The following is a 27,885-nucleotide window of genomic DNA, read 5'->3' as shown; positions in this document are numbered from 1 at the left end:
TTCATCGAACTCTTTGAAATCTTTGAACTTGTTGGATTATTTCAAGAAAAATCCACCAATGGAGAATATTCCTTCACACCCGCAATCGCAAGCACTGGAGGCATCTAATTTCGGAATACAGGACCAAACGGCTGAAATAATCATGTTCTCTCCACAACCTTTACCTTTACAACAGCCATTAAAGACCTTGCCTAGCAAAAACCTGCCCCAATTTCCGAAAGTTTTTACCTTTGGATCCACACAAAACAATGCAATCCCAGCGCAGTCAGAGGGGGTAACTTTAAAACAAAACTCGCAATATGATCATCCTTCACAATTGCAAACAGGTTTACCTTTTTCACCATTGGCTATGCGCAATAAAGAAACAGGCATGCCGCACTCTCTTGCGCCAAGTCCTTTACACAATTCAGGCTTTCTTATAGCCCAAATTTCGAATATAGAATCATCCGCCACCCTGCCATGCCATGATCCTGTTGTACTAAGGGACTCCACAAAAGCACTACACAGCCACGTTATTTTCCCTCAAATCCATGTCCAAAATACCCACTCTTGTAATAAAAATCCACGATTGGCAGAACTATCTCAAACTATAAGTACACCAAAGGATTATCTGGAAGGGCCAAGTCCTCAGCTCACGGCACTTACTCCGACAACAGCAACAGTGTCACCATCACAACAAACACCTAAAAAAATAGTTCAAGATGACCAGTTTTTGGCGGACTTGTCATTTTTCTTCAAAAAAAACCAAAATTCACCCAAACATACGTCAAATCCAAAGTCCAACTTAGAAGACTCTAATGCAATTGGTGTCTGGCCCCAACTTCTTCAAACTTTCCAACTAACGGTTAATGCTCTGAATTACCACTCTGACAAACTGGACGTACAGATAGACCTTCTGAACACCTTAGCATTATTCACAGCAGGCATTGATAACAAATTGGACAAATTGAACAATTTAATAATAGGAGCTCAATCCTCTGCAAAGCTTGTCCAGGCCGTTTGTTGCTGTTCCCCAATTATAGACTCCCTCTCGTCTCTTCCTGCCTTTTTATCAAAAGTCATAGATGAGGTCAAGCTGCTGAAGAGAAGCGACTCATTAACTACTCCTTGCCCACAATCGCAAATTCTGCCAAATATGTCTCAAAAACAAGCCAATCCTAGGACTTCACCAAATCAAGGCATCGAGGTGAAGGAGGGCACAGCTCCCCCCTCAAAACAGCTAAAGGAGCAGTCACTTTCTGACCGATCCCAACTTAGAACAACGAGCTCTAATTTGACCGAAGCAATGATCAAAAACGCTCGATCTCCGAGCGGGGGCACAACCTGCGCAGGCTATACTGAGTGGGAGTTAGCTGTTAGTCCAGCTACTCAGATAACCTCAATTTTGGAAGTGCAGCCAGTCCCTTTTCCACCTTGCAGCAAGAGAGAGCGCAAACGCCAGCGTAAACATAGAAATAAAACAAGGACTAAAACAACAGCTGCCTCGATAAATTTCTTTCCTCTCTTTGCAACAGCCACGAACAAAAAAGCCTCTAGCAAAAAAGCCTCTAGCGAATCCGACGTACCACTTCCTTCAACAAACCGAAGTGAAATCGAACAGATAGGGGTCCCATTAGAAACTGACAGAAATCGGACTTCGGGTAGTAATCAAGTCGCAACTAAGCTAGCTATGGGAACAGAGATTGTCGATCTGAGCTCTGGTAAAGAAAAGCTAAAGGTGAAAACTAACGACTCAAGTCAGTCAGGGTTCCCATCTGTGGGAATAGCAATAAAAGACCACAGTTCAACTAATGAAAAGCTAAGGGTGAAAAGTAACGATCTAAACTTGTCAGAGTCTACAGTAACTGCAATTAATTCCAAACCAGTGCCTGCTATAACTCCATCACGGTCAGACAAGTTAATGACTAAATTAAATTTAACAAAAACTATTTATAACTATAAAACATCCCTACCTATCAACAATCAGTTTGTGATGCAGGCCTCCAGACACCAACCTCAACAGGAGCAGGGTTCTAATGCAGGCCCGCCAACTAACAAAACCAACAATTCAATTCAAAGCTCATGTAGCAAAAAGTACTCTAATCTTTTTTATATTATACTAGCTCCCGACTATAAATCAAAAGGACGGCAAGACACCCTCAATAGATCCAACATAATCAGACTAGTGGACTGGCGACTGATGATATAGAATCTATAGAATTCCTTCCACCAAGAGGCACACAACCATCAGAGGTAACACTGGTAGCATTCAAGTCGGCCTATTGGGCAGGGGTATTTCTGGATCACAAGGCCATTCTGCGGGCCTGGGGTATTCGAGTATACCCATATTCCATCCCAGGGTACCCCCCAGCACTACTAAATCAGCAAACGCCTCTTAAAAGAATTGGAACCGTTCATTCTGCGTCCCACTTCAGAACATATTCGATACTAAAAAATGCGTCAGGCCCTGAAGTATGTAACAACTCGACCTCAAATGTGGCCTCTGCTGACGTTTCACTCCAAGGCTGGAGCTGGCTACCAGCTATCTTATCAACCAAAGGATCAGAATGACCTCAAGGTTCACAGTCTATTGGTCAAACTCTAGAATCCCTGGGAAATATAAGCCCTCTAATATTACCACCAGCAACGGGGCACAACCCGCAAGTAGATTCCACCTTTTTAATTTGCTCTTGGAACATCAGTGGTCTTCAACAGAAAATCATGAACCTTGACACCCACTACTTCATTTGTAAGCATGCAGTAATAGCTCTGCAAGAAACTTGGGCCTCTCAAGGCTGCCCTGTTATCGGCTATATTAACCTATGGAAACCAGCACAGAGGGATAGCCGGTATGGCCATTCAAAAGGTGGCCTGGCACTATACATATCAATTAATCTAAAAGGCCCAATAACACAACTAAAATTGGATGAAGACTGGTTGCTCGGGGCTAAAATCAACTTATGGCGTGAACAACGATCACTCATTTTCCTAAACGTGTATATCAACCCAAACACCCGCACAAAGAAAGCACATTTGGTTCGACTAACGGAAATTATGAGTGATCTAGCCACGGAGTACCCTAACTCAGACTGCATTGTCACTGGGGATTTTAATACTAATCTATTCCAGGGGCAGCGAACAGAATCTGAGGGGCCTTTTCTATTTCCCTTGAATGAGGCAGAGTCACAAACCAAACCGGCAAATCAAGCTTACTGCAGTTTGGGTCACCTCTGTGTGACGCGTCTCTATAGTGCAGGTTACCTGATCATTAATGGAAGGTCAGTGGGCGATACCCCCCCTAATTGGACCTGGACAAATGGAAAGAAACGATCCTATCTGGATTATTCTATTTGCAATTCAGCTTTGCTTCAATCTTTGGTTAGCTTTAGTATATACCCACAAACTGAAAGTGATCATCGGCCGCAGGTTATAGCTTTCGAAACAAAACCAGTGAAGCATAAATCTGCACTCTTAACCAGCAGGGGAATATACTCCGAAAACTTAAAGCGCCTGAGATGGAGTGAAGACATCAGCCCAAAGATCTTACATGTAAGCATGGAGTTTATAAGAAGTGGAATAGATCGGGATGCCTCCCCGATAGCGACATGGTCTATGCTCTGCTCACACTTGATTGACCTTTTTCCAAAAAATATGCCTTTCCCAAGGCGATCCCTTTCACGCCAGTTTGCACTCTCACAACAGTCGAAGGCACTTAAGAAAGCCAGAAACAATGCCCTGCGACTACTGGCAAAAATGCCAGGGAACGGCGAATGCTTAAAACAATACCAGGCAGCTCAAAAATCATTCAGGCTGGCGATCACAAAGGACAAACGGATACACGATAATCAATTCTGGTGTAAATTAGTGTGCGAGAGTAAGAGCCGAAACTCACGAAAATTCTGGGCCCTAATCAACCAATTCAATTCGAGCCCATTGAGCTTTGGATCTTCCAACATTCAAGAATCGGATTGGGTTGCCTTTCTTACCAATCATTTTAGCTCCCCGGAATGTCCAGGTGCTATAGGAGGTAGCCCCGCAAGAGTGAAAGTAACAGACTATAATAAGAAGAGCACCTTGATGGAGCTCTCAGACTCCGACAACGAGGGCTTTCAGATCTCACAAGAAAGGGTTGCTACTGCTGTGTCAAGAGCAAGATCAGATGGAGCCCCGGGTCCAAACGGCCTGCCACAGAACTTGTTTAAATCTGATGTGGCACTCTGGTCAGGTCCACTGACTAATCTTTTTAACTTTGCCCTGAGAACTGCAACAATCCCAGACTCATGGCGGGGTGCAACAATCCAACCGATTTATAAATCAGGCTCCCACGCCTCTCCCAATAATTATAGACTTATCGCACTGCTGGATATTGAGGCGAAGCACTACGCAGGTCTCCTGTTGGAGGAGCTGAGGCAATGGGCAAAGGACCTTAAACTGACACTGCTGGTCTGGTTGCTCCAGACTGGCCCTTGTTCCCCTCCGAAGGAGCAGTCCTTCTGACCTTGCTGGTCAGAACCATCAGCTTATTTCATCTCCTACAACAATTGCTTTTGCCAAGGCTTGTTTGCTTCGATCAAGTCGCCGACACCGCCGACAGCGAGAGCCTGCGTGGGACAGCTCGTGAACCGACTCCTGGACGTCGTCGACCTCCAGGGACCACGTGGCTGCAGAGACAAGCTACACCTTTCTTCCTGTTTGCACCCGACATTGCCTGGTACCCACCTGGTGCCACGCCGGTCACTGGCTAGTGACTGTGAACACTGTCCCCTCTGCTTACAGGTCTTCAACATCTCTGATCCACTCTTGGATCCACTGCATCTCTCCCGGACCGACCGCCTGCAGCATCTTTGTCTTCAAGCTCCACGGAACAGATAGAAGAAACCCGACGCACTTCGAGGCCTATGCACCCGCTTCCTGTGGGTGAGGTAAAGCTGGCACACCTGTGCCCAAGTGTAGTATTACATCTCTAGTGCCTGTGTTCCAAATCTTGAGTTCCTAGTCCATCCGGAAGATTCTCTTTGCAGTAACTTTGTACTTTTTACGCACCCATTGAAACCTATGGGAGCACGCGTGTGACTATTTGCTCTGCACACGCCACCCGTGGACCTCCTGGTCACTAACTGACGTTAGCTCCTTGTAGGCCCAGCGATTCTAGAGGCCCTAGGCCTTTTTCCTTTTCTGTTCGTGGTACTTATACCACTATTTTAGTATATGGTTCGAGTGGCCACCAGGGCCTATCCATATAAAGTGCAACTTCTGTGTATTCTGTGATAATCTTGTTTGACGATTTGTGCTCCTGGGCTCATAAAGAGACTAGGGGTTACTTTGAGAAATAAATACATATATATTTTGAATATATATCTGTGTGGTGTCCTTTCATTGGTATAAAAGGGGGTTGCATTTGGTAAAACAGCTGGCTTAACACGCTTCACGAGTTTAGCCTCAAAGACTGCTTAGCCTACGCTACCACTAGGGCAGCTAGTCCGAAAAGGTTGACTTACAACCACACCATAAGGGTTGCTTGGCATGGTACAAGGTGATCACTTTAACTAGTGAGCATCATATACCAGGCCAACTTCTCACATTGGTGAGCAGCGGTTGGATTTGAGCTTGCTGTGTTTTACCATTGTAATCTCTTGGTTACCAATTGAAAGATCACATAGGTACCTGTAGGTACATATAAAACAAGATTAGATATACATAAGTTCTACTAAACTTAGTTGTTGTAGAGCAAAGGGAGTAGCACACCCTGACTACAACTACTAGATAGGTTTAGTAGGTAAACACAAGTGTAGGTAGATTGCAACACATCCACCCACACTTAAGAGCAATGGCCGGGGCAGAGGGGTCCACTGTACCCATCTCTGTTGAGAGTGACCCCCAGAGGGCACCATCCAGCTTTGCTACCCTGAACCAGAATGAGCTCAGGCATTTGGCAACTCTTAGAGGCCTTAAACAGCCCAAGAACCCTACCTCTGCTGAGCTCAGAGAACTCTTACAGAATGATGAGAATCAGAGAGAACTCAGGAAAGCTTCCCAGTTAGCCCCCTTAGGGTCAGGAACAGGAGGCCCCCCTTCTGAAGATGCTACAGAGATACCCAGTTCCAATAGCCATCCCTTAGATGAGAATCATACTACAGGGGAGGAAAGTGGTGAGGATACAGAAAGTAGTGATGATGAAGGGAGAACTAGCCCAGTGCCAAGTGTTATACTTGGCCCAGCTAAACTAAGGCTATTGGGGATTGACAGTGGGATTACCCCATTGGATCTCCCCAGTGGGCTTAACCCAGGGCTTGGGAGGCAAAGGAATCGCGCAGGTGACTCCAATGCCTCCCATGGCTCTAGAGGCTCTCAAGGTCACTCCAGGAAAAGGATGACCACCCCTCAGAGGAGGGAACATGAGGCCAGAATGCAGGAAGCCCAGCTGAGGATCAGGAAGCAGGAGCTAGAAGTAGCCCTGATGGAAGAAAAACTGAACAAGGCTAGGCAACCTAGAGAGAGTGGGTCTATACTCACTGGTGGCAGCATTGTCCCTAAGGACAAAGATAGGGTCTTTGATAATAGGAACCTGTCTAAGGTTGTGCTCCCCTACAAAAGTGGGGATGACATCCACAAGTGGATAACTGCTCTTGAGAGAGCCTGCAAAGTACAGCAGGTTCCTGAAGACCAGTGGGCAGCAATCCTCTGGCTCTCCTTTGAAGGAAGAGGCAGAGACAGACTCCTCACTGTTAGAGAAGAGGATGTCAGAAATTACAGAGTCCTGAAGAGTGTTCTGGTAGATGGGTTAGGCTTAACCACTGAACAGTACAGGTTAATGTTCAGAGACACCCAAAAGACACAGACTCAGGACTGGTCTGAATATGTTGAATGTGCCACTAAGGCTTTGGAGGGTTGGTTGCTGGGAAGTAAGGTATCTGATTTTACAGGATTGTATAATTTGATGATGAGAGAACAGATTTTAAATAACTGTCAAAACCAGCAACTGCATCAACACTTGGTTGACTCTGATCTGACCTCTCCCCAAGAATTGGGAAAGAAGGCAGACAAATGGGTCAGAACCAGGGTTAAGCAAAAGAACCAGAACCAGGGCCAAGGGGGTGATCAGAAGAAAACAGACCAAAAGGGTGGAGATCAGAAATCTAAAGACCAGAAGTCTTCAACAGGGCCCCAAACTACTGCTAAGGAGGGTGGGTCCCAACAACAGTCCAAAAAGAAGAAAGAAGGTCAAAAGAAACCCTGGTGCAATCATTGCAAAAATACAACTCACTGGACTAGTGATTGCAAAAAGGGTGGAGCCCCCAACACTGTTGCCCCTAAGGCACCTGCTCCCAGTACTACTGTTAGCAGTGTTGGTCCCCAGACAAAGGGTGTAGTGGGAATCACTATGGGAACTGAAGGAGATTCTGACTTAGACAGAACCCTGACACAGGCAGTCTTGATCTGTGATGGGGACATTGATTTGTCCCTGACTGTGAGCCCCAGTAACCTGGGCAAGTACAGACAGACTCCTTTAATTAATGGCAAAGTGGCTCAAGCCTACAGGGACACATGTGCCAGTGTCACTATGGTGACACCAGGCTTTGTGGACCCTGGACAGTACATACCAGGTGAGAACTACCTGGTGACCAATGCCAGCAATGCCACTACTTCACATAGTGTGGCAGTTGTTAACTTCTCATGGGGAGGGGTAAATGGCCTCAAAAGGGTTGTGGTTAGTGCAGACCTCCCAGTAGAATGTTTGTTGGGCAATGACCTAGAGAGTTCTCTATGGTCAGAAGTGGAGTACAGGACTCATGCAGAGATGTTAGGTATATCATCACATGTCCTTGCTGTGACCAGGTCACAGGCCAAAAAGTGCCTCACTGAACCTCAGGTCTTGGATCCTGGAACAATGGACCAAGCACCTACCAAGAAGAAGAACAGGAGGGTCAAGGCTGTGCCTTCCCCCCTGCCTCAGAGTGATGATCAGCCTTCCCAGGAAGCTGATCTAGAGGACCCTGAAGGAACTGTCCCTGAAGAGCTTGAACCTGATCAGGTTGAGTTTCTGGGGACAGGGGGACCTTCAAGGGCTGACTTGAGGCAGGCCCAGTTATCCTGTCCCTCTCTTGAACCCCTCAGACAGCTGGCTGCTGCTGAGGCTGCTGGGAATGCTCAAGGTACCCATAAAGTGTATTGGGATGAAGGGCTCCTTTATTCAGAGGCTAGAGACCCCAAGCCTGGTGCTACCAGGAGGTTGGTTATACCTCTGCAATTTAGGGGCTTCCTTCTCACCTTGGCCCATGATATTCCTTTAGCAGGACACTTAGGCCAGAATAAGACTTGGGACAGGCTTGTCCCTCACTTTCACTGGCCTCACATGAATGAAGATACAAAGGAGTTTTGTCGCTCCTGTGTTACCTGCCAAGCCAGTGGCAAATCAGGTGGCACAACAAAGGCCCCCCTAATACCACTACCTGTGGTGGGGGTCCCCTTTGAAAGAGTGGGAATAGACATAGTGGGTCCCATGGATCCTCCCACTGCATCTGGGCACAGATTTATACTGGTGGTAGTGGATCATGCCACCAGGTATCCAGAGGCAATTCCCCTTAGGACCACTACAGCTCCTGTTGTGGCCAGGGCCCTGCTGGGAGTATTCTCCAGAGTGGGGTTTCCTAAGGAGGTAGTATCTGACAGAGGTACCAACTTTATGTCAGGATACTTGACAGCTATGTGGAAGGAATGTGGTGTCAACTACAAGTTCACCACCCCTTATCACGCACAATGCAATGGGCTTGTTGAGAGATTCAACAAGACCCTAAAGGGTATGATCAAAGGATTACCTGAAAAGCTCAGGCGAAGATGGGACATCCTTCTACCCTGCCTTCTGTTTGCTTACAGAGAGGTCCCACAAAAAGGAGTTGGCTACAGCCCCTTTGAATTGTTGTTTGGGCACCCTGTGAGAGGCCCACTGTGTTTGGTGAAGGAAGGATGGGAGTTACCTCTCAAAAAGCCTAAGCTAGACATAGTGGACTATGTACTTGGTCTCCGCTCCAGGATGGCTGAGTATATGGAGAAGGTATCCAAAAACCTTGAGGCAAGCCAAGCCTTACAGAAAGCTTGGCATGACCAAAAGGCTGTCTTGGTTGAGTTTCAGCCAGGACAGAAGGTATGGGTGTTGGAGCCAGTGGCCCCAGCAGCACTCCAAGACAAATGGTCTGGACCCCATACAATCCTGGAAAAGAAGGGAGAGGTCACCTACTTGGTCGACCTAGGAACTCCCAGGAGTCCCCACAGGGTACTCCATGTTAACAGGCTTAAAGCATATGTTGACAGGGCAGACATGGGCTTGCTCATGGCTACAGATGAGGGACAGGAGGAAGAGAGTGACCCTCTCCCAGACCTGTTGTCTCAGAACCCTGAAGATGGCTCAGTTGAAGGAGTGACCCTTGGAGGCAACCTCACTGCCCATCAGCAGACTGAATGTAGACAGGTTCTACAATCATTTTCACATATGTTTTCCTTGATACCTAGTCAAACTGACTGGTGTACCCATGTGGTGGACACTGGTGACAGTCTGCCTGTAAAGAACAAGCTTTACAGACAACCTGACCACGTCAGGGACTGTATAAAGGCTGAGGTACATAAAATGCTGGAATTAGGTGTCATTGAACCCTCAGAGAGCCCCTGGGCTAGCCCAGTGGTTCTGGTCCCCAAACCTCACACCAAAGATGGCAAGAGAGAGATGAGGTTCTGTGTGGACTACAGGGGTCTCAATGCTGTCACCAGGACAGATGCACACCCTATTCCAAGGGCAGATGAGCTCATAGATAAACTAGCTTCTGCAAAGTTTTTGAGCACATTTGACTTAACAGCTGGCTATTGGCAAATCAGATTAGCTGAGGACTCTAAGGCCAAAACAGCATTCTCAACCCCAGGTGGGCACTACCAGTTTGTGGTGATGCCCTTTGGTCTGAAGAATGCACCTGCCACCTTCCAAAGGCTGGTGAACCAAGTCCTTACTGGGTTGGATGACTTTTGCGCAGCATATCTTGATGACATTGCTGTCTTTAGCTCCACCTGGGAGGATCACCTGATCCACCTGAAGAAGGCTCTTGAGGCTCTGCAAAGGGCAGGCCTCACTATCAAGGCTACTAAGTGCCAGATAGGGCAGAGTAAGGTTGTATATTTGGGCCACCTTGTAGGTGGAGGCCAAGTTCAACCACTGGAGAGTAAGATACAATCCATCAAGGACTGGTCCCCTCCAACCACCCAGACTCAAGTTCGAGCTTTCTTGGGCTTGACTGGGTACTACAGGAAGTTTGTTAAGAACTATGGGTCCATTGTGACTCCTCTTAATGATCTGACATCCAAGAAGATGCCCAAAAAGGTTCAGTGGACAGTAAGCTGTCAAAAGGCATTTGATGACCTGAAGGAGGCCATGTGCTCTGCACCTATCCTGAAAAGTCCTGACTACTCCAAAGAGTTTATTGTCCAAACAGATGCTTCTGAGTTGGGTGTGGGAGCTGTGCTCTCACAACTTAATGTAGATGGTCAAGACCAACCCATTGCTTTTATTAGCAGAAGGTTGACCCCCAGAGAGAAGAATTGGTCAGCTATTGAGAGGGAGGCCTTTGCTGTGGTGTGGGCCCTGAAGAAGCTGAGGCCATACTTGTTTGGCACTCACTTCAAGATTCAGACCGACCATAAGCCCCTCTTGTGGCTAAATCAGATGAAGGGTGAAAACCCCAAACTGCTTAGGTGGTCCATTTCCCTACAGGGGATGGACTTTACAGTGGAGCACCGGCCAGGTACTGACCATGGGAATGCAGATGGTCTCTCCAGGTACTTCCACTTAGGACATGAAGACGAGACTGGTCAAGGCTAGTTTAATGTCCCAGCGTTTGGGGGGGGTTGTGTAGGAGAGTAGGGTCTGCTATCCTATGGTCACCCCAAATTTTTGCTTTTTGCTTCACTGGTTTTTGACATATTGAGGCTGTGGGCCTGCCAATCAGACCCCAGCCTGCTGTTCTCTCTACTAAATTAAAACTATGCACCCTAGGTGCATAACCAATTGGAAGTGGATCACCCTGTCAGCCCCTGTACCAGTGTACACTAGGTACCCAGGGCATTGGTGTACCCAAGGCCTGCCAAGGGCTGCAGCATGTATCATGCCACCCCAGGCTTGGCCTAACAATCTGACACAACTGGCTGATCACTCAGCTGGGGTAAGTTGGTGTAATCACCTCTTACTTAGGTGTAGTATACCTATACCTAACCTTAAATGGGACACCTGGTAACCTATAAGTCACTCCTATGGCAGGCCTTAACAATCCTGAAGGCAGAGTGCTTGGTTCCATGTGAGATGGTGCTCTGGCATGAGCTGAGCCTGTCTGCAGTGGTCGGAACAACTTCCTTCTACTGTTTCCAGATATCGTCATACCATATACTCTTAAGTGCATTATGAACCTCGCGGTTAAATGCTATCTTTGGTTTGGCTTTATCAAAACATGTCGAGTAAGGTGTCATACGAATTGGAATACTAACCCCTCGCCAATTCTGGCGACGGGGTTAGCATTCCTCCCTTCTAGAAGGACACGACATGTACAGTCCCTGAAACCCGGGTAAAATCAGACATAGCCTCAGCTCCACAAAATGGATGCTGCCACCACAGACACAAGTCTGCCCTCCTGCTGCTGGGAGTCCTTCCAGCTTGGGAGGTGTGGACAAAGGGTTTCCTGCCAGGGGAGGTGCGTGCACCACCCCAGACAGGATTTTGTGTATTGGTCAGGTAGGGCTTGAAAGAAACCAGACATGCCTGTGGTTCACAAGGAGCCTCGGTGCATATGCCAGTTCAAACCGGTCCTGGGGCACACCAGTCCCGGGCCTGGGGCGAGCTGGACAAAGGATTGGGGGTGTAACCACCCCCCTTCCTGGTCCCACCCATAGGGAGGGACCTAGCAGGTAGTCCGGCCCCTAGAATCCGCTTAAAGGTAGGAGCTGTGTCCTAAGACTTCAGACATCCTGGAATCAACTTGAAACTAAGAAGAAGACGGGAACTTCGACATTCTGCTGCACAGAAGACTGAAGGAAATCTCCCCTGTGGTCAGGGAGTGACCACCTTGCTAACGCAAGCACCATCCAGCGAATCAACGTCTGCTTTGCCGCCGCCTCCCGCCGGAGCCCGAGCCCAGAGACTGACAAGACCTGGACCTCCAGACCTCTCACCGCCCGATCCACAGTCCCTGAAAAGAAGAGACCCGTGGAGGCACCGAGACACGTGGAACCAGCCATCTTGGAACAACTACGACAAGCTGACAAGTGCAACAACCGAGGCTCCCTCCAAGTTGTGCTTTGGGATCTGAGAAGCCCAACATCCGAGCAGCATCTGCACCAAAGGTGAGCCCTCCAGCATCTCCACGATCTGCGTGGGGCCCTTCTGCATTTTGCCACTCGACGCGCCTAACCGGTTGCTGGCCCGCTGGCTAGTAGCCATCTTGGCGACGAACTTCAAGAAATACACCGCTGGTCTGGTTGCTCCAGACTGGCCCTTGTTCCCCTCCGAAGGAGCAGTCCTTCTGACCTTGCTGGTCAGAACCATCAGCTTATTTCATCTCCTACAACAATTGCTTTTGCCAAGGCTTGTTTGCTTCGATCAAGTCGCCGACACCGCCGACAGCGAGAGCCTGCGTGGGACAGCTCGTGAACTGACTCCTGGACGTCGTCGACCTCCAGGGACCACGTGGCTGCAGAGACAAGCTACACCTTTCTTCCTGTTTGCACCCGACATTGCCTGGTACCCACGTGGTGCCACGCCGGTCACTGGCTAGTGACTGTGAACACTGTCCCCTCTGCTTACAGGTCTTCAACATCTCTGATCCACTCTTGGATCCACTGCATCTCTCCCGGACCGACCGCCTGCAGCATCTTTGTCTTCAAGCTCCACGGAACAGATAGAAGAAACCCGACGCACTTCGAGGCCTATGCACCCGCTTCCTGTGGGTGAGGTAAAGCTGGCACACCTGTGCCCAAGTGTAGTATTACATCTCTAGTGCCTGTGTTCCAAATCTTGAGTTCCTAGTCCATCCGGAAGATCCTCTTTGCAGTAACTTTGTACTTTTTACGCACCCATTGAAACCTATGGGAGCACGCGTGTGACTATTTGCTCTGCACACGCCACCCGTGGACCTCCTGGTCACTAACTGACGTTAGCTCCCTGTAGGCCCAGCGATTCTAGAGGCCCTAGGCCTTTTTCCTTTTCTGTTCGTGGTACTTATACCACTATTTTAGTATATGGTTCGAGTGGCCACCAGGGCCTATCCATATAAAGTGCAACTTCTGTGTATTCTGTGATAATCTTGTTTGACGATTTGTGCTCCTGGGCTCATAAAGAGACTAGGGGTTACTTTGAGAAATAAATACATATATATTTTGAATATATATCTGTGTGGTGTCCTTTCATTGGTATAAAAGGGGGTTGCATTTGGTAAAACAGCTGGCTTAACACGCTTCACGAGTTTAGCCTCAAAGACTGCTTAGCCTACGCTACCACTAGGGCAGCTAGTCCGAAAAGGTTGACTTACAACCACACCATAAGGGTTGCTTGGCATGGTACAAGGTGATCACTTTAACTAGTGAGCATCATATACCAGGCCAACTTCTCACAGGCACTATTTCCCAATAACAAACAATACAATAATCACACACAGACATAGATTGGAAGAACACAATAAACAAAAATATATGATTGTTTTTGTCACCAATCTTCTTGGGTCATTGCCTGCATAACAAAGTATCACCAAGTAATTAATCTCTTCAATGTTCTTTGAATGCTTGCATTATACTCATACGTAGAAATGAATTCGATTTATATTGTTTTTATGTTTTTTATTCAGGCGTATTGGTTATCATACAGTGTGGGAGAAAAGTGAATAATCTTGAAGAATTTGGCCTAAAAATTAGGGCATCCACCGAAGCTCGTTGATGCAGAACCTGACACCAAATCTGAAGTGCATTTAAAGAACGTTACAGACAATAATGGTTGGTGATAATTTGTGTTAGATTTGGGGGTCTCTAGTCGGCAATGGCTTGCACCTTTGTCCAAATAGGGACCCTTGCGTCTAGTCAGGGTAAGGGGCTACACTCCTAAAATAACCCCTGCTCACCCCCTTGATAGCTTGGCATGAGCAGGCAGGCTTAGCTCAGAGGCAGTGTGTAAAGCATTTGTGAACACATACAGTAATACAGTGAAAACACTACAAATGGACACCACACAGGTTTAGAAAAATAAGTAATCTTTACTAGACTTAACACAAGACCAAACGACAAAAATCCACAATACTGTAATCAAAAATAGACTTTAAAATGGTAGGAAATAGCTTAGTTCACTTTAGATTGTAAATGCGACACTTTACTCTCAAAGAACCTTGAATGCGTAACGCAAAACAAACAAAAGGTCGCAGGGAAGGTGATGCGTCGGTTCCTTACACTCAGGAGAGTGGATGCGTCGGTTCCTTACTGCTGCGCAGGGGAGCTGATGTTCGCTTCCTTACTGTGTGGGGAGGTGATGCATCGGTTTCTTACTGCTCTCTGGTACGATGCGACAAGATGGTGCCTTGATGCGATGCCACGATCTGGTGCGATGCAACAAAATGGCATCTTGGTTATGCTGCGACAACGTAGATGTGATGCGCACACGCCTGACGGCCGTGCGGCGCCTTGGTGATCTTCTGAGCTGCGACAGGCCCTGCGAGAGGTGATGCAACGGCGACCTCTGCGGCGGTGGCACGCTTCTCCGGTGAAGTGACGCGCTTTGGTGATGCGATGGCGACAGCGGCGGCACGCTTTCTCGGCGATGTGACGGCAACTGCTGCGGCGGCGACATGCTTCTTATCGTTGAGTCGCGCTTCCAGCTCCCAGGGATACGCAGTCTCTCAGAAGGCCCAGCACAACAGCAGGCACTTCAATTCCCAGCAAGGGAATTCAGGGGGAAGCTGGTTGTGAAGTCTTGTATTCCTGAGACTTCAGGTAGAAGGCAAGCTCAAAGTTCAAGCCCTTGGAGATCTTCTTCAAGATGATGAAAGCAAATTCAGTCCTCTTCTCCTTTCTTTGGCAATGAAGCAACCACTGCAGGCCAACCCCCAAACACACAGCACAGGCGTAGTCTCCTTCACCTTCCTGGTTCTTCACCTCAGCAAAGGTTTGTCTTGATTCCCAGAAGTGATCTAAAGTTCTGGGGTCTGGGTTCCCCTTTTTGCACACACAAATCCTTTGTCTCTAAAGGCAGAGAGTGTCTGTACCTAGTCCAAACCAGTTCTGGGTGTATTCTGCCAGTGCACAACTTCTTTCTTTGTCAGTGTGGGCCAGGGTCATCATATACACCCCAGGAGGTGGAGCCAGCATTGTGGACGGCAGGCACAGCCCTATTCATGCCCAGGTGCTACTCCTCCCACCACTCCTAATACAGATAAGTCTATTCAGCCTAGTGCTGGCTCACCCTGTCTCCTGGAGCCCCCCCCCCCCCCCAGCCCTTGTCACTCACACACCAGACATGCAATACACAACTTTAGCAGAGGCAGGCTGGATGGTTAGGTAAGAAAATACCTACTTTCTAAAAGTGGTATTTTCAAACACAAAATGTTAAAACCAACTTAACTAATAGATGTATTTTATCATGCGTTCAGGCATACTAAATTCGTTTTTCTACCATGTTCCCTGGGTCAGTTAGGGTTATAAGATGTTATAATCAAACTGCCCATTCTGGCCTATGGGAACAGGTAGCCTGGACATAGTGAAAAACAAAAATTGCTGTAATTCACTATCTGGACATGCCACTCACATCAGGGCATGTCCTACCTTTTACATACAATGCACCCTGCCCTTGGGCCTACCTTAGGTGTGACTAACATGTTGAAAAGGAAAGGTTTAGGGACTGGTAAGTGGGTGCCCTTATCAAGTCAACATGACAGTACTGGATTGCACACAGGCTCTGCAATGGCAGGCCTGAGCCATAGGTTACAAGCTGCTCCGGTTGGTGGCACAATCAGTACTGCAAGCCCACCAACAGCATTTGATTTACAGGCCATGGGCCCACGAGGTGCACTGTACTAGGGTCTAACAATTAAACCAAATAAGCCAATCGTGGAGTCACTAATCCATTACATCACTTTAACATAGGGAGCACTTGCACTGTGGCACTGAATAACAGTGGCACAGTGCCCAAAGCATCTAGACCAGAAAAACATATAGCAAAAACACAGGAGGCAACAGCAAAAAAATGGAAGGGAGACCCACGCCAATGGTACCAGGTCTAACACTTTTTTATGCAGACAAAGCCAGCAGCCTCTGTTCAACCTGACCAATCTTGTTAGTATAACATTGGGCAACCAACGCTGAATTGCACCTCTGCACCCAGCCGCCCCAGTGCCATCTAAGGTGACCTGTTAGTGCCGCTTTGGACCTTGCCCCATACTCAACTTAAGTCCAGGAGATTGGTACCACAAGTCTCTGTACTGTACCTGAATGCCTACCTGTTTTTCCTCAGATAGGATAACATTGCTGCTTCTGAAAAATGCACTGTTTACTTTTTAAATGCAAAAGTATGTCTCTTGAAAAACGTACTTTTCTGATCATATTGATTCTTGTGTCTAAACATATATAAAGATACGTGTTATTTTTATAAATTTGAATGGATCTCTTTATTTAGTCGTGGGCATCATTTATTGATTATTGGTGTATTTGCAGATGTCTAACACTCCTCTCTGATTAGCCTAAAAGAGCACCTTGAGATTGATAGAGCACTCCCCTGTCCACTCGTAAAGGAATCCCTGGACTCTTTGCACAGTATACCCCTTTTTGGTATACCATATAAAGAGACAGTTTCCTACAGATAGGTGCCAAAGCAGGAGGGATTCTTTCAGTTAGGACACCAACATAAGTAGTAGATTCGCAGGGCAACACATATCACTTAGTGCTAAATGTAAATCAAGGTTGAGATTCAATAGTTGAAACAAATGTATGACGTTACAACACATACATTTACAACGCATGCCTTTACAACGCAGTTTTTACATCGCAACATCCATTACAATGCATGATTTTACATCTCATGCCATCACAACTCATTTTTAGAAACTACCTTTACAACGCATTCCATTACATCGCATTATACCATTACAACACATACCATTACAATGCATACCATTACATTGCATCTAAGGTAAGTGTTGGATAGTGTAGGGGTAAAAATTACTATTCCCACTCCAGTGAGTGCAACAGTAGGGTAAGTGTTGGATAGTGTAGGGGTAAAAATGACTATTCCTCAGAGACGCGCGAGCGCGCGAATCAAGATGACCGCCACCCGGTGAGCTCCTCCGCGTTTTCGCCCGTTTTTCGACATAAAACGCCGAATATCTGTCAAAATTTTGTTTTAAAGGAGGTCGCTGCTGTCAGTACAGGCTTACCAGCATTGTGAAGCGATTTCAGGCCGTTTTCATCGTGGGAAGTCGTGTTTCTGGCTTCCTGGTTCCTGCTCCGAGCTCTGCATTGAGGGACTGCCTGGTTAGTCTGTCAGGGGGGCGGAGCATACTTTAGGAAAGGGCCTGGCTTGGGCCTAGCCACACCCCTAGTCCAGTTTAGCTGCTGCACCAGTATTTTGGAGGATTGCTTTGCTTCTTTTCGCTTTTTTTTACTCATAATCTATTCATTTTTAATCAAATTTTATTATCTTTTCTCAAAAATGGATAATAAAAATAAAAGAAAACAGCAGATTTCACCGCCCCCAATAAAATCAAAGGTGGTGGAGTCATCTGAACCCTCGCTTTCTTTAATTTTGGAGGAAATTCAGGCTCTTCGTGCGAATACAGAAACTATTGCGACTGAAATAAAAAATGTACGAAAGGAAATGGCGAGTATGTCGATGAAAATCTCAACTCAATTAAAATACAAGACAATAAAGTTAAAGTCGACGCTTTTACTCCACTTGTGGCGAAAATATCACCTCTGTGCTCACAACTTTTGGACATGGAAAATCGCAATAGACAATATAACCTTCGCATATTTAATTTACCAGAAGAAGTTGAGGGATCTAACTGTCGACTATACTTAGAGAACTTGCTTCCTGGTCTTTTAAATGTCAAATTTCCAGAAAAATTTGAAATCGATAAGGCTCACAGAATTCCTTCACATCGCAATCCTCAACATACCAAGCCTAGACAAATGATATTTAAAGTTCTCCGTCATCATCATTTGGTTCTGATCAGAAAAGCAGCTAGAGAAATTCCTTCATTGTTGGTCAATGGTCACAAAATCTTTATTCATCAAGATTTTGCCAAGGAAACTGTTGCAACACGAAAGGGATTTACTGATCTTCGCCCTCGATTGAGAAGCCTTGGATACCAATATGGCCTTTTTGACCCTTCAACTATGCGCATTTGGAAAGATAATTTTTCAAAATCCTTTCAGCGTCCTGAAGATTTACGACAATTTCTGGATCAGCAAGTACAGCAAACTATGGACACTCAGGGTCCTATCACTTGATTCTTTCATGTATGATCTTCTTTGACAGATTTATATAACTCATAATATTCTGGGCTCCAGCGGTTTCTGGCCATGCTTGTAGAGCGTGTGTGCGTCCCAATCTTCATATTTATGTGTTTTGTTTGTCTTTTTTGCTATGTTTTATTTCTTCCATTCCCTTTTGTGTGTTTTGGAGCTACTTTCTTCTTAACATTTGTGTCTTTTTCTGACCTTCTTCTTTCTAACCCTTCTCTCTTTTTATTTTGTCATGGCTAATATTAAAGTAGTGTCACTGAATGTTAAAGGTTTACGCCATCCTGTGAAACGTACAAAAATTTTGGATTATCTGGGTAGTTGCAAAGCTGATTTTTGTTTTTTACAAGAAACTCATATAGATGATAACATTTTAAATTATATGAAGAAAAAATGGGTTGATAATATTGTTTCTTCTCCTGCTAATGGCAAGAAAAATGGTGTAGCTATATTATGTGCGAAAAAAGCACATTGCCAAGTTTTGAGCAAAATTACAGATACGGATGGGAGATATTTAATTGTTATGGTTAAAGTTCATGATTCTATCTTATTTTTATTAAATGTTTATGGCCCTACTGCAGATGACCCTGTTTTTTGGGCTACTCTTTCAACGGAGGTTGTAAAAATTGGTAATGTACCTTTAATTGTTGCAGGTGATTTTAATGTCATATCTGATCCTTTATTAGATAGAATATCTCGTACTAAATTCCACCCCCCTAAGGTTTATTTTGCTTTTAAATTATTTCTTCAAACCACTAAGTTAGTTGATATTTGGCGGTTACACTTCCCTACAGAAAAATGTTTTACTTTTTTTTCTAACCCACATAATTCTCATTCTAGGATCGATTACATATTAGTTTCGAAACAGCTGATCAATTGTGTTAGTAACCCCAGGATTGGCAACATTGATGTCTCTGACCATGCTATGGTTTCTTGTATTTTAAATTTAAATTCAACCTTTACTAACCAGCCTAGATGGAGAATGAATTCTGGTATAGCTCTCAATGAACTTAATAAACCAAAGCTCCTCTCTGCCATTCATGATTTTTTTCAATTTAACCCGGAAGGTACTACTTCATTGGTTAATAGGTGGGATGCTTTTAAAGCTTATATTAGAGGGGTTACTATTTCTATTATGGCTCACGAAAATAAGACCTTTAATGCAAATATTAAAAAGCTAGAAAAGCAAATAGCGGAATATGAACGACTTTTTCTTTCGTCTAATGACCCTCAATATAGAAGTAAGTTGCAAAAGCTTCGATATGAATTTAATACAATTCTTAGTAATAGAGCTGGTGTTCAGATTTCTAAGGCCAAAGCTAAATTTAGTTTTAATGCAAACAGATCGGGAAGATTGTTAGCGAATTACTTACGTATCAAAAAGGATAAAACTCAAATTACTTCTATTCATGGATCCAATGGTAAAATTGCTTTATCTCATAAAGATATTGTGAATGAATTTTTGGATTTTTACTCTAAGTTATATGATAAACCTGAGTTTCATAATGAATCTTTAGTTGATTCTTTTTTATCCTCATGTGGTTTACCTAAAATTTCTCCATCAGATAAAATGGGGCTTGACTCTCCAATTACTAAGGAGGAAATTTTAACCGCTATAAAATCTCTTAAAAAAAATAAATCTCCGGGTCCTGATGGTATCCCGGCGGAGTTTTATAAAGAGTTTCAATCCCATCTTTTACCCTTATTATTTCAACTTTTCACAACATTTGGCTCTACGGGAATTACTTCAGGATACTTTACTGAAGCTTTAATTACCGTTCTTCCCAAACCTGATAAAGACCCCACCCTTGTATCTAATTATCGCCCTATCTCTTTAATTAATCAAGACTGTAAATTATATGCCAAAATATTAGCCACACGATTATCCCCTGTACTAGACTCTATTATACATTCGGATCAATCTGGTTTTATGAAGAATAGACACTCTGCAAATAATTCAAGAACTTTATTACATGTCATTGAACAGGGTCTTACGTTAACTACTCCTTCAGGAATTATGGCTCTGGATGCTGAAAAAGCCTTTGATAAATTGCATTGGCAATTTTTATTCCATGCTTTATCATCTTTTAACTTTGGCGATAATTTTATTCGTATGATTTCAGCTCTATATTGTGCTCCTACTGCTCGTCTATTTATTAATGGCCAAATTTCAAATCAATTTTCCCTTTTTAGAGGTACTAGACAAGGATGTCCCCTTTCTCCGCTACTGTTTTTAATTGGCATTGAACCTTTCCTTACATCTATAAGAAAATGTGATAACATTAAAGGAATTATTATTAATGAGATTATTATTAAAACTTTAGCGTATGCTGATGATGTACTTTTATTTATTAGTGACCCCTTATCCTCATTTCCTTCTTTATTAGAGATTATAACAAAATATTCTATGGTGTCTGGCTATAAAATAAACACTATTAAAACTGAATGTTTCCCTTTAAACATTTATTGTACTCCTGATATGATACCTATGAATGAAATTGTTTGGCAAAAGACTAAATTAAAATATCTTGGTATTTTATTTTCCTCATCTATAAAATCTACAATGACTTTAAACTGTAATTTTGTCTTAGATTATATTAAAGATAAAACGTCTAAATGGGCATTTCTACATCTTTCATGGTGGGGTAGACTGGAATCTATTAAAATGAATATTGCTCCAAAAATATTTTATACTCTTTCCATGATTCCCTCTCAGTTCGCATTAAACTTTTATAAAGATATTGATAAACTTCTCTCCAAATTTCTTTGGAATAACAAATCACCTCGCATTAGTTACAAAAAATTAAAAATGTCTAAATGTAATGCTGGATTTGGTATCCCAGATTTTTTTCTTTATCACAAAGCTTTTATTTTAAAACAAAGTGCCATATGGTTTAGTCATCTCCCTTTACATAATCCACCTTCTTGGCTCCTAATTGAAAAATCTATGGTGAAGCCGTTCCCATTACCAACGCTGTTAACTATTTCTAACACCTCCTCAGTTTTTCATAAATCTATCGTTCTCAAATCCACTAAATTGGTTTTTAATGATTTAGATTCTATTTTTCTATACCCCATGTATAACACTGTTGAATTATCATTATGGTATAGCAATATCATTAAACTAAATAGGAACATTAGATTTTGGTTTTCGTGGATCAAAGCGGGTATTTTTTATCTTAAAGACATTTATTCCAACAATACCTTTATACCATTTGAGGATCTACAAACAAGGTTTGGTTTAACCCAATCTGATCGTATTAAATATGAATATTTAATTAATTCAATTTTAGATTCCTTTCCACAAGCTATTCCGACTAGTATTACAGCTGATCTATCCGTATATATCCAAACTATATCGCTGAAAGCTAATGGTGTTTCCATTTTATATAAAAAATTATCTAATACGTTAGGAAGTAACTTAAGGATGATTGCAACCTTCTGGAATAATGAACTTTCACTTACATTGTCTAATGACTCATGGGAAATTATATGGATTAGAAGTATTTCTGGTTGGTTACCTGTCTCACTTTATCAAACCAATTCCTATATTTTATTTAATTCTTTATGGACTCCAATACGTTTATTCCAGGCTAAACTCCTTCAGTCTGACACTTGTTGGCATTGTAAATTGCATCCTGGTTCGTTACGACATATGCTTTTTGATTGCCCTTTAATTGCAAAATTCTGGACAGAAGTTTGGGATTTTATTAAGAAATTGTTAAATATACATGAAGACTTATCATATAAAATGTCAATTTGCAAATCAGTTACATTATCACAATCTCTAAGTTCTCTTGAATGTAGGCTTTTTGATTTTTTGATTTCTGCTGCATTAAAATCTATTACCTTTTGTTGGAAAGATGTTTCTAAGTTATCAGTTCATGCTTGGTGGTCTTGGGTTATCTTTACAAGAAGAGGTGCTCAATTATCTTTGTCTGGGGTTAATCATAATCCTATTTCCTATCACTCTTTTTGGATTCCTGTTGATTTCTAATTTGCATCTTAGGGGTATGTTTATGTATTGTAATGCTTTTTACGATTTTTATACTAGTTAATATGTCATAGTAGCTCTAATTATTGTTTACTCAATAATTTGTTATTAGATGTTTCCCTTCCCCCCCTCCTTTTAAGTTTATAAGAATATGACCACTTTTTGTTCTATTGGAATGAATTTGATAATTTTTGTATGTCTATGTTGTTGCTGTTCATTATAAAATTTCAATAAAATATTTTGAACAAAAAAAAAAAAAATGACTATTCCCACTCCAGTGAGTGCAACAGTAGGGTAAGTGTTGGATAGTGTAGGGGTAAAAATTATTATTCCCACTCCAGTGAGTGCAACAGTAGGGTAAGTGTTGGATAGTGTAGGGGTAAAAATTACTATTCCTACTCCACTGAGTGCAACAGTAAGGTAAGTGTTGGATAGTGTAGGGTTCAAAACTATGCGTTGTAATGGTATGCATTGTAATGACATGCATTGTAATGACATGCGTTGTAGTGAAATGCGAAGTAATGGCTGCATTGTAATGGCATGCGATGTAAAGGATGTTGCGTTGTAATGACTGCGCTGTAAAGGTAGTGCGATGTAATAAATGCGTTGTAAAGGATGTTTCCCATTGAAACATCAACTAGAGAGGGGAATTTGTGAGACATATGAAATGTGAAAACACAGCGCAACAGCATGCATCAGTGGAGAGTGTTACACAGTTATACATGGTAAAAGAACAGTGAAGGCCCAAACCTCATGCTGATGAGGAAGACGTGAAGAGCTTACTCCAGAACAAAGTGAATGACCTGTACCCGTTTGAAATTAAACTCCTCAAAAACTGAGGTCCTGCTGTTTGACAACAACCCTTCTTTCTGGTCAAACAACTGGTGGCCCCAGGAACTTGGGAGTTTGCCTTCCCCCAGGGAAAAAGCAAAAAACCTTGGGGTGATTATTGATACTGAGTTATCTTTTGAAGGACAAATAAATCACATCACTTCTTCGCGTTTCCTCATTCTGAAAACCTTAAGATAAGTACTACCTTTCATTCCACCAAGCCTGCAAAAGAGGGTAGTCATGGCTCTTATCTCGTCCAAGGTAGATTATGGCAATGCACTTTTTATCAACATTCACAAACGTTTTTTATATAAGCTACAAACGCTACAGAATGCCTCAGCTAGGCTTCTGCTGGGCATCATTCTAAAATATGTCTGCCTCTCAAGCACTAATTCAACTACACTGGTTCCCCATTGATAAATGTATACAGTTTAAGGCACTCTGCATCACCTTCAGGGCACAACATGCTGTCGGCTCAGACTAGTTTATACAGCATTTTCAACAAAACATTCCAGCGCGCTCACTGTGCTCATCCACAAGTGGAAACCTGGTAGTCCCCAGATTTAAGAAAGCTAACTGGGTGGGGGAGGCTTCATTTTATGCACATCGAAACTTCCCACAGAACTAAAACTAGACAAATTTACTAGAGTTCAGGAAATATCTAAAAACTTGGCTTTTTTCCAAATAATTATGCCATCTTCTGGATCTTCCTAGCCCGTCAGGTTCTGCTTAGCGCCTAGATACCCCCGGGTGATTGTCACGCTTTATGAATGTTGTTTTCATTTCATAGTTAAAGGAAAACTTGTGTTTATCAAGCTTGAAGGAATTTATGCCCTTAGCACACAGGCACACCGTCACGTATTCTGTTGTCATAGTTAAACAAGAATGTGATTGAAGATGATTGAAGAATTGGAGCAGGAGATCGAATTAGCCTAGAACACACTGAATCTGATAAGAGGTCTTAGGAACATAATAATAAAGCACACTAACCCAATTACACAAGCCGTCAAAGGTAGAAGAATATTTAGGAGCTTATTTACAAGCCCCTTGCACCGCCTGTATGTCACTTTAATATGGGGGAAAGTGACGCAGAGGGGCTTGTAAATAAGCCCCTTAGTTTGTTAAGTATTGTTAGACAAGCAATAAAGGATGTGTATAACATTAGATTAAAGTTTGGGTCACAGATGACCTCATGTTTTTTACAATGAATGTGTACCAACGTGTAACCATCTAATAATCTATTTTCTGAACTTTTATAACCCCCATTGTTTAACCCTGTATAAAAAAAAGCTGCTTGTGAAGCAGCACATTGAGACAGGTTGTTCACTTGTGTGGACTTGTCATTGTCGTGACAGTAAAGAGACATTTTTACATTACCAAAGAGGAGTCTGTCTTTTCCTTCATTTTTAAGTTACCCTGCAGCAGCTTGTAAGATAAGAGCATTGCTACATATATTCTAATAAAATAAATCATGAATATACAGCAAACATTAATTTCGACAAGAGAAACAAAAGATTCAAGAATTACTTTGTTTATGCATTTGTAAGAGAGCATAGCAGTTTAGCACTATGCTGGTGCACATTGGGCTTTGATGCCTTTAATTTAACAGAAAAAAAGTATTAAAAAATGGGACATTAACTTTTGAGATGGTGTTGTCATGTCCTGCTCTATTGCTTTACTTATGTTTCCATACAAACTAAAAGGTATCACTACCTACCACATGCATGTTATTTCTACTTGGAAATAAAAGATCATTGTAAAGATTACTTTTATCATTTCTACAAATACTCCCTTCCTATCAGTCCGACTATCTGTCGGCCTCTTAAATCTCCAACCTATCTGGCTTAAATGCTGTCACTCTTTGTTCCTTTCATACATTGCGTGAATCTGCTTTTCTCTGTTTGATAGTCTGCATTTTATGTCTAGTCTGTCTCTGTCTTTGCCAGAACATCTCTGTGTCTACTTTTTGCTCATTAACTTTCTGTCTGTAAATCTTGTATTTAGGTCTAGCTTGACAACACATCCTCTTCACCTATGTTATCACGTCTTTACAATACAGATAGAGAGAACTTTGGCTCCCTCAAAGGATAATTTTTTACTCACCTAATGTTATTGCAAGTTTGGTGTGTCATTCCACCTCTTGGAAGTGATTCCATTGGAATGCATGAGGGACTTTACATCTGAAAAGAATACTCAATCATGACACAGCCATATTCAATTGTTTATCTGGGTCCTATACGGAAAACAATAAATTTTTGCTATTTGTACCAGCATTGACAAAGCCAACAGGCCTGGCTTTACCCTTCTAAACTGCATTTGCGCAAGCAATGAAGGCATCAAGCATTTGAGCGTACCTATTCATTTATTAGAACATTAAAGTTAGATCTATGGGCTTTGCCTATGCTTATTTAGGAAGGTCCTGAAATCACACCTGTCTCCCTTATCTGATGTCACAAATTAATATAAAATATACATTAAGTGGTCTTTGGCTCCTTCCAGAGAAGTGTTTTTCTCTCACCTCATGCTATTGGCTGTTTAGCGTATTATTTCACCCTCTGGGAAGTGTTTCCTTTGAAATTTATGGTGGATTATTTTAAATCTGAAAAGTATTCTGAATCATCATATTGCTTTTCACAGAATCATCACACTCTTTGCTGCATTACATTTCTATCTCCTATATGCATCTGGTACAGAAATAAACCTTTTTTAGCAATCACCCTGCCCCCGCCCCCTCCCAAGAGGCCACTGACTGAGCCGATAAGTTTGGCTTTCATGTGTTAAATAGCTTTTGTGCATACAACACATGCAAAATGCTTTTGTGAACGCCTGTGTTTGCATGCAGTGCTGTTTTATGGTCAGACCTTCTGGACTTGACTATGCTTGTTGTGTATGGCTGCCTGTCTCCATTCCCTCCCCTCTCATTCCTCTCTTTCCTTTTCTTTGATCCCTCTTTCTATTTCTTTATCTATACCCCTCTCCTCCAGTTTCTCTGTCTGTCCCTTTTCTTTTCCATCCTGTCTCTCTTTCCCTATATATTTACCAGTTGATTGTTAATCTATTTACTTTTTTTCATTCATTCATTCATTCTTTGTGCATATATATGTGTAACTTCCTATTGAGAGTTTTTGAATAGCTTCCTGGTCCTCTCTCCCATTTTCTTCCTCTCATTTTCTCACCCATCTCTAACTTTCATTGTACGCACATTTATTTTTCATATCTCTCTCTCTCTCCCCCTCCCCATATACCCTTCCCCACCTGTCATTCTTTCCCTCTCTCTTAACTTTTACACTCCACATCTCATTATTTATGCATTTAACAATGTATCTACGCCAACTTATTTCTCATTGTTTTTCTGTCTCTACAGCTGTACCTGCAATCGACAACAATTGTATTAGTTTACTTTACATGGCTTTTTTGTATCTTTCTCCAACCGTCTTGGTCTCTCTTTCTCTCACATTCCCCCTCTCTCTCAGTATCTCTTAATCTCTCTCATCTCCACTCTCTCCATATATCCCTCCACCTTTCTTTCTCCCCCTCTCTCCATCTCTCTTTCTTATAGACCCATCTACCGCTGCTACCGTCCTCATTCTTTGCCCTCTCTCCGTTCTTTTCTTAGATATTCCATCTCTATCTGTCTATCTATAAGCTTTCCCTCTCCCTCTCTCTCTCTCGGCCTCACAATTTCTCTGTCTTTTTCTCTAAACACCATCTCTATCACTGCTTCTCTCTGGCGCGCACTCTCTCTCTTTCTTCCCCTCCCGCTGTTTTTCTCCCTCCACTTTCAACCCACATCTCTGTCTCTCTCATGCGCACTCTCTTTTTTTTTTTACCTCATTTCCTTTTCCACTTTGTTTCTCTAACACTTCTCTTTAAAAAGATTCAACGGATCTCAAACGACAGCAAATATGTTTTCTCTATTTCACGGTGAAGCTATTCTTGAAACCTTTCTGCTCTCTGCTCAAAGTAAAAAACTTATGATGACTATATTTAAAAAAAATGTCTTCAAAATGCATGACATGCATATAATAACACGCCGATTTACCTGTTTGTTCGGCTTCCTGGAGAAGTATTAGGAAAAGTATCCATGAGGCCGTGACGGGATTCGCCATTTTCATCTTTCAGCGTTGTTCAGTTTTTACGAGCTGCTTTTGGCCCCTCAGAACAAGTTGAGGATAAACACAAAGGTTAAAGTTCAAAGTCCGAAGCCCTCGTTCCAATAAACACATGCGAGGTTAAGCGGCTGCTGCCAACCCCTTTGCTGATAGAACACTGCCATTTAAAGGTCACCGAAACGTTTAGCTTTTAAAAACAATGTTTTTGGATGGAAGAGGAAAAATAAAAGTCGTATTAGAGCAACCACTGACACCCAGATGTCTGTATCCGATTAAATACTGCATATCTATCCACTTCTTTTAAGTGGAGCTTTGCACAGCTACCACGAACCCGCAATGCATATCCCAGCCTCTGCCTCAGTCACTGAAGGATGCCTCAGTCACTGAAGGTTTTACTGTCAACTAAATGCTTAACATCTCAAGCTCGCGTCTCACAACAATGCATTC

General features: G+C 43.1%; 1 protein-coding gene across 1 annotated transcript in view; it reads right to left on the bottom strand.

The window, feature by feature from the left end:
- PROZ (protein Z, vitamin K dependent plasma glycoprotein) overlaps nt 1–27,574 on the bottom strand; it is a 219,946-nt gene extending 192,372 nt beyond the window's left edge. Inside the window, exon 1 of the mRNA XM_085622318.1 lies at nt 27,369–27,574. Within this exon, the coding sequence (XP_085478444.1) occupies nt 27,369–27,441 (73 nt within the window). The 5' untranslated portion in view covers nt 27,442–27,574. The remainder of the gene's footprint in view (nt 1–27,368) is intronic.
- Between the last annotated feature and the right edge of the window lie 311 nt (nt 27,575–27,885).

The sequence above is a fragment of the Triturus cristatus genome, chromosome 8 (genome assembly GCF_964204655.1).
Source record: "Triturus cristatus chromosome 8, aTriCri1.1, whole genome shotgun sequence".
In the NCBI taxonomy this organism is placed as follows: Eukaryota; Metazoa; Chordata; class Amphibia; order Caudata; family Salamandridae; genus Triturus; species Triturus cristatus.
Note: the sequence above shows the minus strand (reverse complement) of the source record. Positions and strands in the feature narration are given on the sequence as shown.